General features: G+C 52.1%; 2 protein-coding genes across 3 annotated transcripts in view; one reads left to right on the forward strand and one right to left on the reverse strand.

The window, feature by feature from the left end:
* Window positions 1-4,102, reverse strand: part of Col4a2 (collagen type IV alpha 2 chain) — a 142,551-nt gene extending 138,449 nt beyond the window's left edge. The window contains exons 1-3 of one of the 2 annotated variants that reach the window (XM_006981330.4): window positions 3,825-4,102; window positions 3,446-3,535; window positions 3,268-3,322 (exon numbers count right to left, since the gene is read on the reverse strand). In XM_006981330.4, the coding sequence (XP_006981392.2) occupies window positions 3,268-3,322; window positions 3,446-3,489 (99 nt within the window). In that variant the 5' untranslated portion in view covers window positions 3,490-3,535; window positions 3,825-4,102. The remainder of the gene's footprint in view (window positions 1-3,267; window positions 3,323-3,445; window positions 3,536-3,824) is intronic. The other variant, XM_006981331.4, reaches the window with a different exon arrangement.
* Window positions 4,103-4,147: 45 nt separating this feature from the next.
* The window catches only part of Col4a1 (collagen type IV alpha 1 chain), a 118,302-nt gene continuing 110,126 nt past the window's right edge, over window positions 4,148-12,323 (forward strand). Inside the window, exon 1 of the mRNA XM_006981332.4 lies at window positions 4,148-4,429. Coding sequence (XP_006981394.2) covers window positions 4,346-4,429 — 84 coding nt within the window. The 5' untranslated portion in view covers window positions 4,148-4,345. The remainder of the gene's footprint in view (window positions 4,430-12,323) is intronic.

Consider the following 12,323-nt stretch of genomic DNA (forward strand, 5'->3'; position numbering starts at 1 on the left):
TCACGGGGAGCCCTAGCCAACAGCCTAAGCAGTAAAGAGCCAGAGGTGGGTCTCAAGGCATTTTCTAGAACTCTTCGATCCTAGATACCCTTTGATGACCCCCCTCCCCGAGCCCTTTCGAGGTTGGTTTTTTTTTTTTTTTTTTTTTTTTTTCCTGCATCAAAATCTTTGTTTTTCTGTTCTGGAACTTTGCCCTTGAATTTCACATTTTCTCCCTTTCTGGTTCTATTTCCCCAGACAGGGCTGAAGCCCTTTCCTGACCATGCTCTCTCTTCTGCTCACATTTCCTACCCTTCCTCCAGCATGTGGGCTGCTGGAGGAGATCTAAGTTCTCAGAGAAGGTGACTTCCAAGGCTCCAGAGGGCTGGAAATGCTCGTGGCTCCATTCGACCAACAGAGAGCTCTCACAGTGACTTCCTCTTCTTAGGGGCCCAGGTTTCACACAAAGGGATCAAAGCCTCAGGGAAGTGGGAACACATTGTCCTTTTCAGTCTCCAGACTGGCCAGCTCCCTTTACGGTCCTATGAAGTGGACACTATTCCCCAAGTCCCTCTGACTCAAACATGCATGGAGCCTGCGAGCGCCCACTGTAGGCTGCAGCTGCTCATCCAGTTGGGGTCATTACCCAGGCAGCCTGCCTTGGAGGATTCTGGGATGGGAAGCCCTTTATGACTCAAGCCTTGCTCTCAGGATGGGCATTTGGAAGTGTACTAGTTTTTCTGGCCTTGTATTCACATTTGGGAGCCTTCAGAAATGCCTGTGTGGATGACAGTAAGTGGTCCTGAGTTGCACAGGCGAACCTCTGGGTCCACTCTGGGTCCTAAGCTTCTTTTCCCTTTCCTCTGTGCTCCTGGTCTCCAGAGGAGCAAAGGGAGACCCCCACCCCCACTTCCCAGAAGTCAGTGTTTGAGCTTTACTGTTTGCCCAAGGTCAAGACCAAGGAAAGCTCCCATATGAGAAGACCCAAAGATAAGCCTCAGAAGTGTCCTCACTATTGACGTAGGAACCCAGGAGGCTGGGTGTGGTGGTGAGGTGCGTGTCTCCCATACTCTTAGCCATTTACAAAAGAAAGATCCCAGGCATGGTATTTGTACTTTGCTCCCCCCCCCCCCCCCCCGCCCCCCAGCACCTGCAATATGGGCAGGAGAGTTACCCACGTGGAGGTTATTTTCCTGGAGGCTTTGATGTGCTCACGTACACAAATTGGTACACAAGGAACATTCATTAAATAATTACCCATTCTCTTCACTAACTATTCTCAGCTGCTTTGGCCCAGAGCACAACAAGATATGACCGGTGGTCCTATTTAGCGAACTGACACACCCCAGGAAGATTCCGGATACCAAAAACAATGGAGCAGGATCACACCGTCATTCAAACAAAGAGGGGAGGGGCGGAGCTCCTGCACCAGTAAGAATTTCACGCACTGCATTGGCATTTAGGATCAAGGAATTGTGTCACAGGTACGAGCTGTGGGAAAGCCAGTGGTCCAGGCTTTCCTGGAAGTTAATCGACGCATTGTTGACCATAACTAATTACACGCTGTTTCAGGCACACAGATGCACATGACTGTGGGAAAGCCATTGCAGTGTCTGCCTACTGTATTTGCACATTTAGAATCTAAAGTCCAGACAGACCAGCATTCCCAAAGTTTTCTACGTCTTGAGAATGCAGGGTTCCAGGAAGCACCTCAGAAAGTCCTGCCGGAAGGTCTGAGACAGGGGTCAGGGATCTGAATTTTTGGAAAGCCTTTCTAGGCAATTTAGTTTTGATGAGAATTATGTATTTTTGGTCAAATCCAAGGGTAGGAGGGCCAAAGTGAGGTGGGTTTGTAGGAGGGAAAAGGACATGTGAAGACACGGAGCTGTATTGTCTATGCAGGGAGCATGGCCTCGGTGACAAGCTGCAGATATTCTGAGACGTGTGCAAGCAAACCGAGGCTTGGAGTCATGAGATGAGGGCAGAGCTGTGTAAATGCCTTTCTATAGCAAGCCCCTTTTCAGGGGTTTTAAAGATAACACCCAGTAAGGTCTTCACCTCAGGAGTGAAGAGATTGGTAGCTGGGCAGTGGCTCCGGGGCCAGGGCCGTGGGAGTCAGCACACTGCCTGGCACTTTCTAGGAACTTGGGTGTAAGTGTCCTATGGATCCTGGCCAAGTGGGAGTCACGCATGAGGGCCCACAGGTAATGGCTGTTCTAACATTTAGGGTTTGCTCCTAAGTCAGGTCTTAGGACTGGGGAAGGAAGGAGACAGATGCAAGCTCTAAGACCTCTCAGGACTGGCTGGCCAAAGTCTGGTCAGAGCTTTCTCTTTCTCCTCATGCTGGGCCTTGGATCCCAGCGTAGCAGAAAGCAACTCTTTGGTGGGAGCAGTTCCCCCTTACTGCAAGCCGGGGAGAATCACTGATGCTTTCAGCTGGTGAGGGAAGGGAAGGGAAAGGAAGCAGGAGTGGACTTCCTTCCCCTAGGGTGTGCTGGCTCCAGACAGAGTGCACTGGTGTCCCCAACCCCTATCTAGGCACTGGGTGCTACACAGACAGGACACCTGGCCTGGGTTCTCAGTTTTCATACCTCCTTTAAACACCACTCCCCACGAGGAGACCCTCTACAGGGGTGTCACCAGGACCCCGCTCTGTAAAGACTGGCTGCATAATGTGGAAGCTCCCGGCACTTCCTCGAGTCTAAAGGCAATTCTGGCAGGCCTGCCTTGGTCACGGAAAGAGCAACCGGTGTATAAACTGATCACAGATGCCTTGGACCACAGGCCTCCCTCTGGCCTGCAGCTCTTGAGGGCCTACTCAAGTTTTGGGAGAAACCGCGGTTTCTAGCCCATTGTTCCTAACAACGTTAAAGGAGGAGGTTGCCTCCTCCTCGCTCCGCCCTCCCCGGAGTCTCATATTTAAGCGAGAAGCGCTCTGCCCACCGCAGTGCCCGGACACCACCGCGGAGTTTCTGGAAACTCTTTGCTCCCCACCCCCTTCATCCGTGCGCCTCATGGCCTAGTGACAGACATTCCTCCCTTGCTGCTAAGGCCAAAAGCTTGGCAGCAAACAGTGCCCGAGGCTACGTTTTAATTATTAGCTCCCGAGAGAGGGCCGACGCCTGCATTGCACCGAGATGTGCGGCTGGCGGACACAATAGCACACACCTACACGCGCACGCACACTCAGGTGGGCTCGGCGTGCCAGTCCTCCACGAGGCTTCGCGAGCGTCCTAACCCCTCGCAGGCGCGGGACTCCAAACGCGTGGAGTTTCGAGGTGTACTTACCGCCAGGACGCTCTGAGCCAGGACCCCCACTGTCACAGTCGCCAGCAGCAGCCACCTACACCGGAGAGGGAGGGAGGGTGGGAGGGCGACATGAGCGTGCGGGCCCCAACTTGTCAACTCCTCAAAGTTGCATGCAAGGCCCCCCTGCACCCAGGAGACCAGGCAGAAGGTGACTTACCCTCGCAGGGCAGGGCCAGACGCTGCGAACTTCACTCGGTCCATGATCCCAGTCTCACAGCTCTAAGGCTCGGCTCGGTCCCCTCCTAACCTGGAGGCAAGAGACAAAGCTGGTTAGTTAGCAAGGGTTGCAGCGGTGCGGTCCCCTCCGTTTCCGTGCGGGGTGACCAAAGTTCCGTCCCATCAAGAAACAGAAAAAGGGGGACTCGTCTCCGTAGGCCCTGGCTGGAGTCGCTTAGCCCATGCAGCGCGATCCCCATTCCTCCATCTCCTTCCCATTCCGATCCAAGGGAGCGCGGGGCCTCTGCCTGCCCGTAGCGCCCCAAGTCCGCGACTTGAGGCCTGCCTGGGTCTAGGCGCCTCCCGGGGGTCGCTCTCACCTAAGGGTCCTGCGTCAGGAGCTGCTGCCCGCGCGCATGGGCCCCTGCAGAAGCGCTGGCCGGCGGCACACCAGCAGCCAGGCCCTCCCGGCTCTGCTCCCTGGGTGCCGGCCTCCCGGCCCCAGCGTCCCTGGCCGGTGCTTGGCCGAGATCAGTGAGCCAAGGGACTGAGGGGACCCGGGCGCGGGAGGAGCTGGGTGAGGAGCGCAGAGCCCTGGCGTTCCCACTCTCAGCGACACCAAGTCCCGAGCTGCGCGCAGCCTCCGCCTCTTACCCGCGCCGCAGGGTCCTCCCCTTGGAGACGCCGCCCGCGCACCGCCGAGGGGAGGGGGCAGCGCCAACAAATTGGGGAGCTCCTCCGGCCGCGCGCTCAGGTCTCTGCTCAGAGCCGCCGCACCCGGGACGGTGTGCAGGGCTCACACCCGGGCCCTCCGAGACTGAGCTGCTCGCCGCAGCCCCCGGGAGCCGGGCTGCAGTTCCCTGCCGTCCCTGTTGGACCCCGCCGCCCCGGGCGCGCCACCATGGGGCCCCGGTTCAGCGTCTGGCTTCTCCTGCTGCTCGTCGCCCTTCTGCTCCACGAGGAGCGCAGCCGGGCCGCTGCGAAGGTGAGTCCCTTGCGGGCTTCGCTCCCCAGCCTCCCGCCCTGCACCCACGGCGCCCCGCGAGGCCTCTTTGTCCCGCGCCCGGCGCGGACAACCCACCCGGCCCTCGAGGGTGTCCCGGGTGGCACGGCCAGGTGCAATCTCCCTGCGGGTCTCCGCTCATGGTCCCTGTGGGCTGCGATCGCGCATCCATTACGGAACCTCCTTTGTTACGGGCTGGGTACGGGAGAGTTAGGACTGAAGCTTAGAGCGCACCCGCGGTGGGGTGAGGGTGCCTGGGAGCCGGGGAGATTTGAACCCTCATCACCGAGGCGCTCAGCAGCGGGGCGCGCGAGTGGGTCTGGGCTGGAAGGGTGGGCACGCACACCCCACGCCGCTCAGAGTCCCACACACATGTGCAGGGGGAATCGCTTTGGGCGTGTTTCTGGTTGTTTGGAAGACTCTGATGGTCGAGGCCGAGCAGCTCTGGGCCGTTTGCCTGGAAACATCTGTATTTTTTGCTTTCCCACGGCTTTTGTGTAGCCTACGGCACGCTGGAGGACAGACGCGGGCCCTTCTACGCATCCTAAAAGTCACTGCCTCGACTCTTTCCTTTTATGAGTGTGTGCCTGAAAATTATAACCACATTTAGACTTGAGTGTGAAACCAAAGAGAAACTCCATCGCATTGTTCCCTGCGCAAATTGTTTTTTTAGTTTTTGTTTCCTCTGGGGCTGTGCTTGGCCGGGAGGGCGCTGGGAGATGTTTGCAGGAGCCAGACTTCCAGCGCTGGAGGAGCCCGGCCAGACTTTCTGCTTTCGCCTCCAGAGAAGACACTTCAGCTGCTGCTGTGACAGCCATACAGGCCCAAAGGCCACAAGGTGTGGCCTCTCAACAGAGTGCCTTCCCCCTCAAATGCCTAACAGTGATGTTTGCTACTTACAGGCACTTCCAATTTAAAACAAACAAACAAACAAACAAACAAAAAACAAAACCTGTTTAATTCTGCATTTTTTTTTTCCTTTTAAGAATTTCACCTCTTTTGTGCAGGACCGATACTGATCAACTCTGCTATAAATTATTAACTGTTACATACTAGAATAAACTGGTAATATGTACTCAGGTTTCTTAATTGAGTTTTGCCTCCCTGGTGGCAGCTTCTTCATTGGTTACTGAAGAAGGATGATTACATCAGCAACCAGCTTCAGAGAGTTCCCTCCAGGCCCAGGTCTCTCCCTTCACCACAGGTGGTTGTTTAACTACCCTTTCTCATGATGGTGAGGGTAGTTTCTCAAAAGGACAGGCTTGCTGGGTCAGGCCTATAGTTCTTGCTACCTGGAGACTAAGGCAGGAGGATCTCAAGTTTAAGGCCAACCTGGGCTACAGAGTGAGTTTAAGGCTAGCCAAGGCATATTCTTGAGACCCACCCTAAAAAGAAAAAGTAAAAAGAGGCCTATGGATGTAGCTCCATGGTAAAGTGCTTGCCTAGCATGTGACCTGGGTTAGACCCCAAGGTGGAAAATATTGACCAAAAGACTTAGTGCTTCTAAGAGGACCAGGTTAGGTCACTGTAATGGAAAAGCATGAGCCACTGTTTAGATTTAGATTTTTCTGGATGATAGTGTTAGCAAAGCTAACTGTAAGAGCTAACTTTTCAGAGACTGAGAACTTTAAAAAGAATGAGTCAGCCACACAAACTCCTGATGTCACTTGAAAAATCAAGCGAACTAATGCTGAGGTTTGAGACTGTTCTACTTCCTATTAATTGTTCTACGTTTAGGCGGTACATTCCTGGACGCTCGCTCTGCTCTGTTCCTCAAGCTGTCTTGAAGTATCTGAAGCAGTCTGGCTTGTGGGCACCCTAAGACTACCTTGATATGGTATTTGTCTTGAATTAGAAAACCCGTTAATGTGACCAATGTGTTAACGACTTTTGAGTGTATGTATAGGAAGATCCAGTAAAAAGTCACACTAGTTTAGAAATCATTGTCCTTTTCGTGCTATAACAGTTTTGCTCTCCTCTAGCGTTAGAGCTACCACAGCAACAAAGTAGCTTCCATTGTATTTATCCCAGTCAAATATTTTCTAAGCACACCATTTAGATGGTGAGATGCTGCAGGTCTGCCTGGCCATGGACCCAGGGTCGTGTACTTGCTAGGCAAGCACTCTCTATGGATGCCTGCCTGTCCAGTTACTTTTCTGGGTCTGAGATGTGAACTTTCCCCTAAGTGTGGCCCTGCCTGTCCAGCAATCTTGCTGTCTCCTGACTATTAGTCACTTCTCCAGGGACCGAATGGCCAAAGAACTCAAACGCAGGGAGATTTCATTCCCATGCCAGTATGAGTGGCTCTCCTCAACCTTGGCTTTGGATGAGAAGGCTGGTTTCCTATGTAAACCCCAACAGGGCACGTGGTGTGTGTGTGTGTGTGTGTGTGTGTGTGTGTGTGTGTGTGTGTGTGTGTGTGCTGGTGAGAACAGTCTGTAGTCCTCTTGCTCTTTTACAAGGAACGGTACAGGAAAAGGGCAGGAGCCTCTGAAACCAGCCAGAGGTCTGTGCATTAACCATGTGTGTGCCAGACTGGCCTCCACCAGAGGTATTGATTACCACTTTGAGTTATTACTGAGTGTACACCGTATGAGTGTATTCAGGGATAAGGGGTTTGTGTTTGCTTTTATTAAACAGATGAATTAGGGTGCTTTTGAGCCTTATGCCTCAGTTTCCCTTGCAGTCACTCTCGTCCCCTCTTTATGTGGACTCTTTTGGTCTTCCTTTATTCCACAAATGCACTCAGAACACCCACTTCCTGTCCTGTCCCAGGCAGGCGCTGGCCACAGGGCAGGTCCCAGGAGGCAGCATGCAGTCCTGAGGACACAGACTGAGAAATACTGAGGCGCAGACAGTGTCACAACCAAGGGAACCCAAGGACATAGAAGACCTTAGTCCAGCTTTGGGGAGACAGGGGAAACTTCTGGGAGGACGTTATTCCGAAACCTGTGGAAGGCATGGCGGTTTAGAATAGAAGCGTTGGCTGTTGGGACACTGCCCCATAGCAGAACTCAGGACGGCATTTCCTGGTATCTTTTAGTCTTAAGGGTCTTTGCATTCCACAGCAACCTTGAAATCTCTCCTTGGAGATACCAGGAACCTTTGTTTCTGGGATTAGCTGTTGGAGTGGCTGACCTTTGGTCTTTCAGAGCCTGAGGAGTAAAAGGCCAAGGTGTAAGCCATCAGAGATAAGGAGTGTCCAGCCCAGCCGGTGACCTGTCCCTTCTCTCCAGGTGGGAGTGGGGGGAGGTGGGAAAGTTAAGCATGGATGGCCTACCCAAGGCAGGCGTGCCCGTGGGAACTGATCCAGAAAACGTACGTGGGTTTGGGCAAGGGCAGGAGGGACCTCACGAATCCCACATTATTCATTAACAGGAGTGGGCATATTCCTGAGCATGGGGGAGGGTCTAACAGGCTGGGTTATTCAGTGAAGAGCTGGTAAAGATTTTCCAGACAATGGAACCCAGGAGTCACGCAGGACAACAGAGCCTTGGAGATAAGGGGAGGACTCCAAGGAGCGATTCTGCACGCATCTCTGTTAGGATGAACGGTACAATGTTTGTCCACAACCGAACAGCATTGAACAGTGATTGTTCCCAACACTGGAAACAGATTAACCTCATTAAAGTGTCTCTCAGGCGGGGTCGGCATTTGGAACTCGGGATAAAGTAAGCAAGAACAACAATAAAATGCCTAACATAGTATCTTGGCGCATTGTTCTTCCTGGCCAGCAAATATGTCAGCCGCAGAACAATACCAAGGACGATGTCTGCCATTGTCCAGCACACAATGGAGGGGTCAGAAATCAGAACTGGGTCACTGGGAATGTCTTCTGAGGTTTTAACTCTAGGATTCCTTTGGGGTTAATGTTTGATAGTCTATTACTCAGGGGCCTGGGTCTACCCTGTGCTCTCTGCCATTGTTCTCCTGGCTTTGTCCTGGAGTGCAGGGTCACCTTCCTGCTCCTTGCTTCCTGTCCCAAGCCCACTGGGCATGCCTCTGGAGTGCATGCCTGCTGCCTTTCCATCTCAGCTCTCTACCTGAGGACTGCTTCCTGCATTCTCCATCACCCCTGCCCAGGGCCTTGAGCTTGCAGCCCATAGGATGACGCCTCACCCTAGCTGTCCCCCCATTTGATTTCGACCTTCAAGTGTGTGCAGGGCTGAACTTGTCAGATTTTACCCATGCGGGCTGGCCTTCTGATACCCCACCCCCATTTTGGTTATTTCTTAATAACTGTGGTGACACCTGGCTCTGAGGTCATGCCCTTCTCTCTAGCCCCTCCTGCTCCTGGCAGGGTTGCCACCCACCCTGGCTGCTCCCCTCCCTTCCAGTGCTTGCTCTCTAGCACGTTCTTTCTACAGTGTGGGGCTGATGCTCTCCTCTCATAACCACACACTTCTTTTTTTGGTGTGGCGTCAGCATGGCCCACTTGGCTATGCAGCCCTGCTTGGTATGGGTGCATGGCATGCACAGGCGTCATCATCCTCACTACCTGACATCATGCAGCTCTCAGGAAGATCCCCTCTCTCTGTCTGCAGGAGCTGGTTTATTTCTGATGCTCCCACACCTGCAGCTGGCTCTGTCTTCCCTTAGCCTCCCCATTCTTCTGAATCCCTTATTGAAGTCTCCCCTAGAGTCAGGGTGTGGTGTGGGATTTGAAAGTCCATCACAATGAGAGCTGCTGCTGACAGCGTCCTCTTCGAGCCCCTCATCCCGGTATATAAGGTGAGGATAATCACCAGGGCCGTGGAGGCCTGCCTGTGGCAGGGAAGCTGTGTGCATGAGGTAAGTAGACACAGGGGAGGGCAGGCCGCCCTCTCGGCCACGAAGGTATGGCATCATCTTGGGGAGTTTGGTTCTGACATCCCTGCCAATTATAGGATGCCTAAGGACACATCTTTTTAAAGCACCTTGACTACGTTTGGGAGAGAGCCTGACACATAGGCGGAGGCATGAGTTAATCACTGGTAATTAATTGGTCCTAATGTTTCCAGGCTGTTCGTTCCCTCAGCATCCCCTGGGGAGTCCTGGTGGGGCTGTGTACTGGCTCATGGAAACTATGTCACAGTGTCCATCCTGTGGTATTATTAGAGGACACAAAGGAAAAGGATGGCCAAGGAAGGTGTTTCCCCTGAAGTTGGAATTCTGAGCAGAGAGTCCAGCACAGACTAAACATGACATGGAAACACACACAGTACTGACCTCCCTGTGTAAATAGTTTATTCCGTGCCTTAGTGAGGTTCCTTATGGAAGCCTGGCTGGGTTTGGTTTTTACACTGCACACTACAAGCGCACTTCATGTTATCTGGGTTTTAGATCTCTCTCGGTGTGTGGTAAGTTAAGATGCGAGTGTGGTGTCTGAGTGAGACGTAGCAGAGACACCCCACCTGTCCCGGGGCCCTTGTGGGCTGTGTCACCAACTGGTGAGGAGATCGCAACCGCCTCGGCCTCTGTTGCCCTTATAACCCACTCTTTTGGGATGACTGCAGTTCACAAGTGAGTCCATAGTTTGCTGTGTTTGGGGCCTTTCTTATCTGAGAGACAGCCCGAGACACTGGCTGGGAACTGAGAGAAGCAGGTGTTCCATTTCATTTGCCCAGTACACAAATGGGGAAGCCATTTACGTGAGTATTCACTTCCACAAGGCGTAGCTGATTAGAATGGATACTGCTCAGCACAGTTTTCTCCTCTTCCTCCTCTTCCCCTCCTCCTCCCCTCCTCCTCCCCTCCTCCTCCTCCATCATCATCAATCTCTCTCTCTCTCTCTCTCTCTCTCTCTCTCTTTCTCTCTCTTTCTACCTCTCTATCTCTCTATCTGGTTTTTCAAGACAGGGTTTCCCTGTGTAGCCCTGGCTGTCCTGGAACTCACTCTGAAGAGCAGGCTGATCTTGAACTCACAGAGATCCGCCTGCCTCTGCCTCCTGAGTGCTGGGATTAAAGGCGTGGCCACCACCACCCTGCAATTCAGCATGATTTCTAGAGGTGCCACATTCTTCCTGCATTTGGTATTTAATTACAATGGTTAATTTTTTTGTTGTTGTTGTTGAATTTCTACTTTGGAAAATAAAGACCTGCCTTTATAGAGACAGATGAAACTAAATCTTCCCAGGCCATTTCTATCACTCCCTTCCTTCAGCCCTTGTGCTGGATAGGTTTATGTCAACTTGACACACAAACTAGATTTATCTGAATGGAAGGAACCTTCACTGAGAAAATGTCTCCATAAGATCTGGCTGTAGGGCATTTTCTTAATCAGTGATTGATAGGGGAGGGTCCAGTCCATTGTGGGTGGTTCCGTCCCTAGCCTGGTGGCCCTGAGTCTTTAAGAAAACAGACTGAACAAGCCATGATGAGCAGGCAGCTCTCCTCCATGGCCTCTGCATCAGCTCCTGCCTCCAGGTTCCTGCCCTACTTGACTTCCGGTCCGACTTCCTTTGATGATATGTGAGTGTAAGCCAAATAAACCCTTCACTCCCCAACTTGGTTTTTGTTCATGGTGTTTTGTCACAGCAATAAGAACTCTGACTAAAACAGCTACCCAGTCTCCTTCTGGGAGCAATGGCATTTCCTGGATAAGAGCAGTAGTCATCTATCTTTTTTTTTTCTGAAGGATAAACTTCACCTGACACTCTAGTTCCAGGTCGGTGCTCATTTCCTGTTTAAGCAGGTGACAGATGAACCCAAAGCTAACAATTGTGATTTTTTCCCCCTGTGTCTTATAGAAATCAACATGAATAGATAATGTAGTTGGTGAAGGATTGGGCTTCTATGAAACTTTTTAGCATTTTTCATGTTCAGGCAATTATGTTCCCTAATTAGCTCTTAATTTCTAAAAAGGATTTGTTTTTATCTCCGTGTGTACACGCACCCGACTCCAGTACCCAGGGGACTAGAGGAGTCTGACCTTTGGAGTTGGATCCAGGTAGTTGCGATCCACCTGACATGGTGTTAGCAACTTAACTCAGGTCCTCTTCCAGAGCAGTGAGCACCCTCAGCCACCCAGCCATCTCTCCAGCGCCCTAATCAGTTCTTCCGTTTTGAATGACATTTTAGACTTTTCTAAGGAACACAGTAGCATCTCAGTTTGCAGAATTGTCATGTAGGTGAGTGCTTTGCCTGTGCTAGGACCAGCATGCCCCTGTGCCAGAGCTTATTGGTTGGTGATGGCATCATCAATGCTATGGCAGGTTCCAGTAGGTAGACAACACAGACCCAGAGTCTGGTCCATTTATTATAATGTTCTCTTGGAAAATCTGTAACTCGGGAACTTAGTTAGAACCCAATGTATATGTCGGAGGGGAGGGTTGGTCTTGATTCCTGTGACCTAAGCTTAGCTAGACAAAAGAAAAGCCTGTTTCTCTGTTAAGTGAATGTTAGGAAATCAGATGCAGGCACTTACCTTTGGGAAGACGATGGGACAGGTCTAGGGAGGAAGGGGCTATGGATCTGCCTTGCCCTGCTGGGGGTCCATGTAGGCAGAGAGGCTCTGGCCTCCTCGTGTGTCAAGGCAGTGACCCTCTTGATGAGGAGAAAACGAGCTATTGTTTGCGAAGCATTTATGCAGCGGGCAGTGCTTGCTTAATGCCGAGCAATATTCTGTCTGTTCAATGAAAAGCAAACTCAGAGGAGGAGTCCAGCAGTGATATCATGGGGCAGCTGGGGCTGGGGGAAATCGCTTGGATCACTATGTCAGCATCATGAAGTTGGTACCAGCATCAGCACCACCAAGGGACCGATGATACACCCAGAGTTTCTGGATCAGCAGTGGGGGGTGCACTGGAGGCTCTGGATTTCTAGCAGGGGACATCACTGGTCTTAGAGACCATAGCTTCTGGCTATTCTCTCTGCTTTTTTCTAGGCAGTGGCTTGG

The sequence above is a fragment of the Peromyscus maniculatus genome, chromosome 17, assembly GCF_049852395.1.
Source record: "Peromyscus maniculatus bairdii isolate BWxNUB_F1_BW_parent chromosome 17, HU_Pman_BW_mat_3.1, whole genome shotgun sequence".
NCBI classification, from domain to species: Eukaryota; Metazoa; Chordata; class Mammalia; order Rodentia; family Cricetidae; genus Peromyscus; species Peromyscus maniculatus.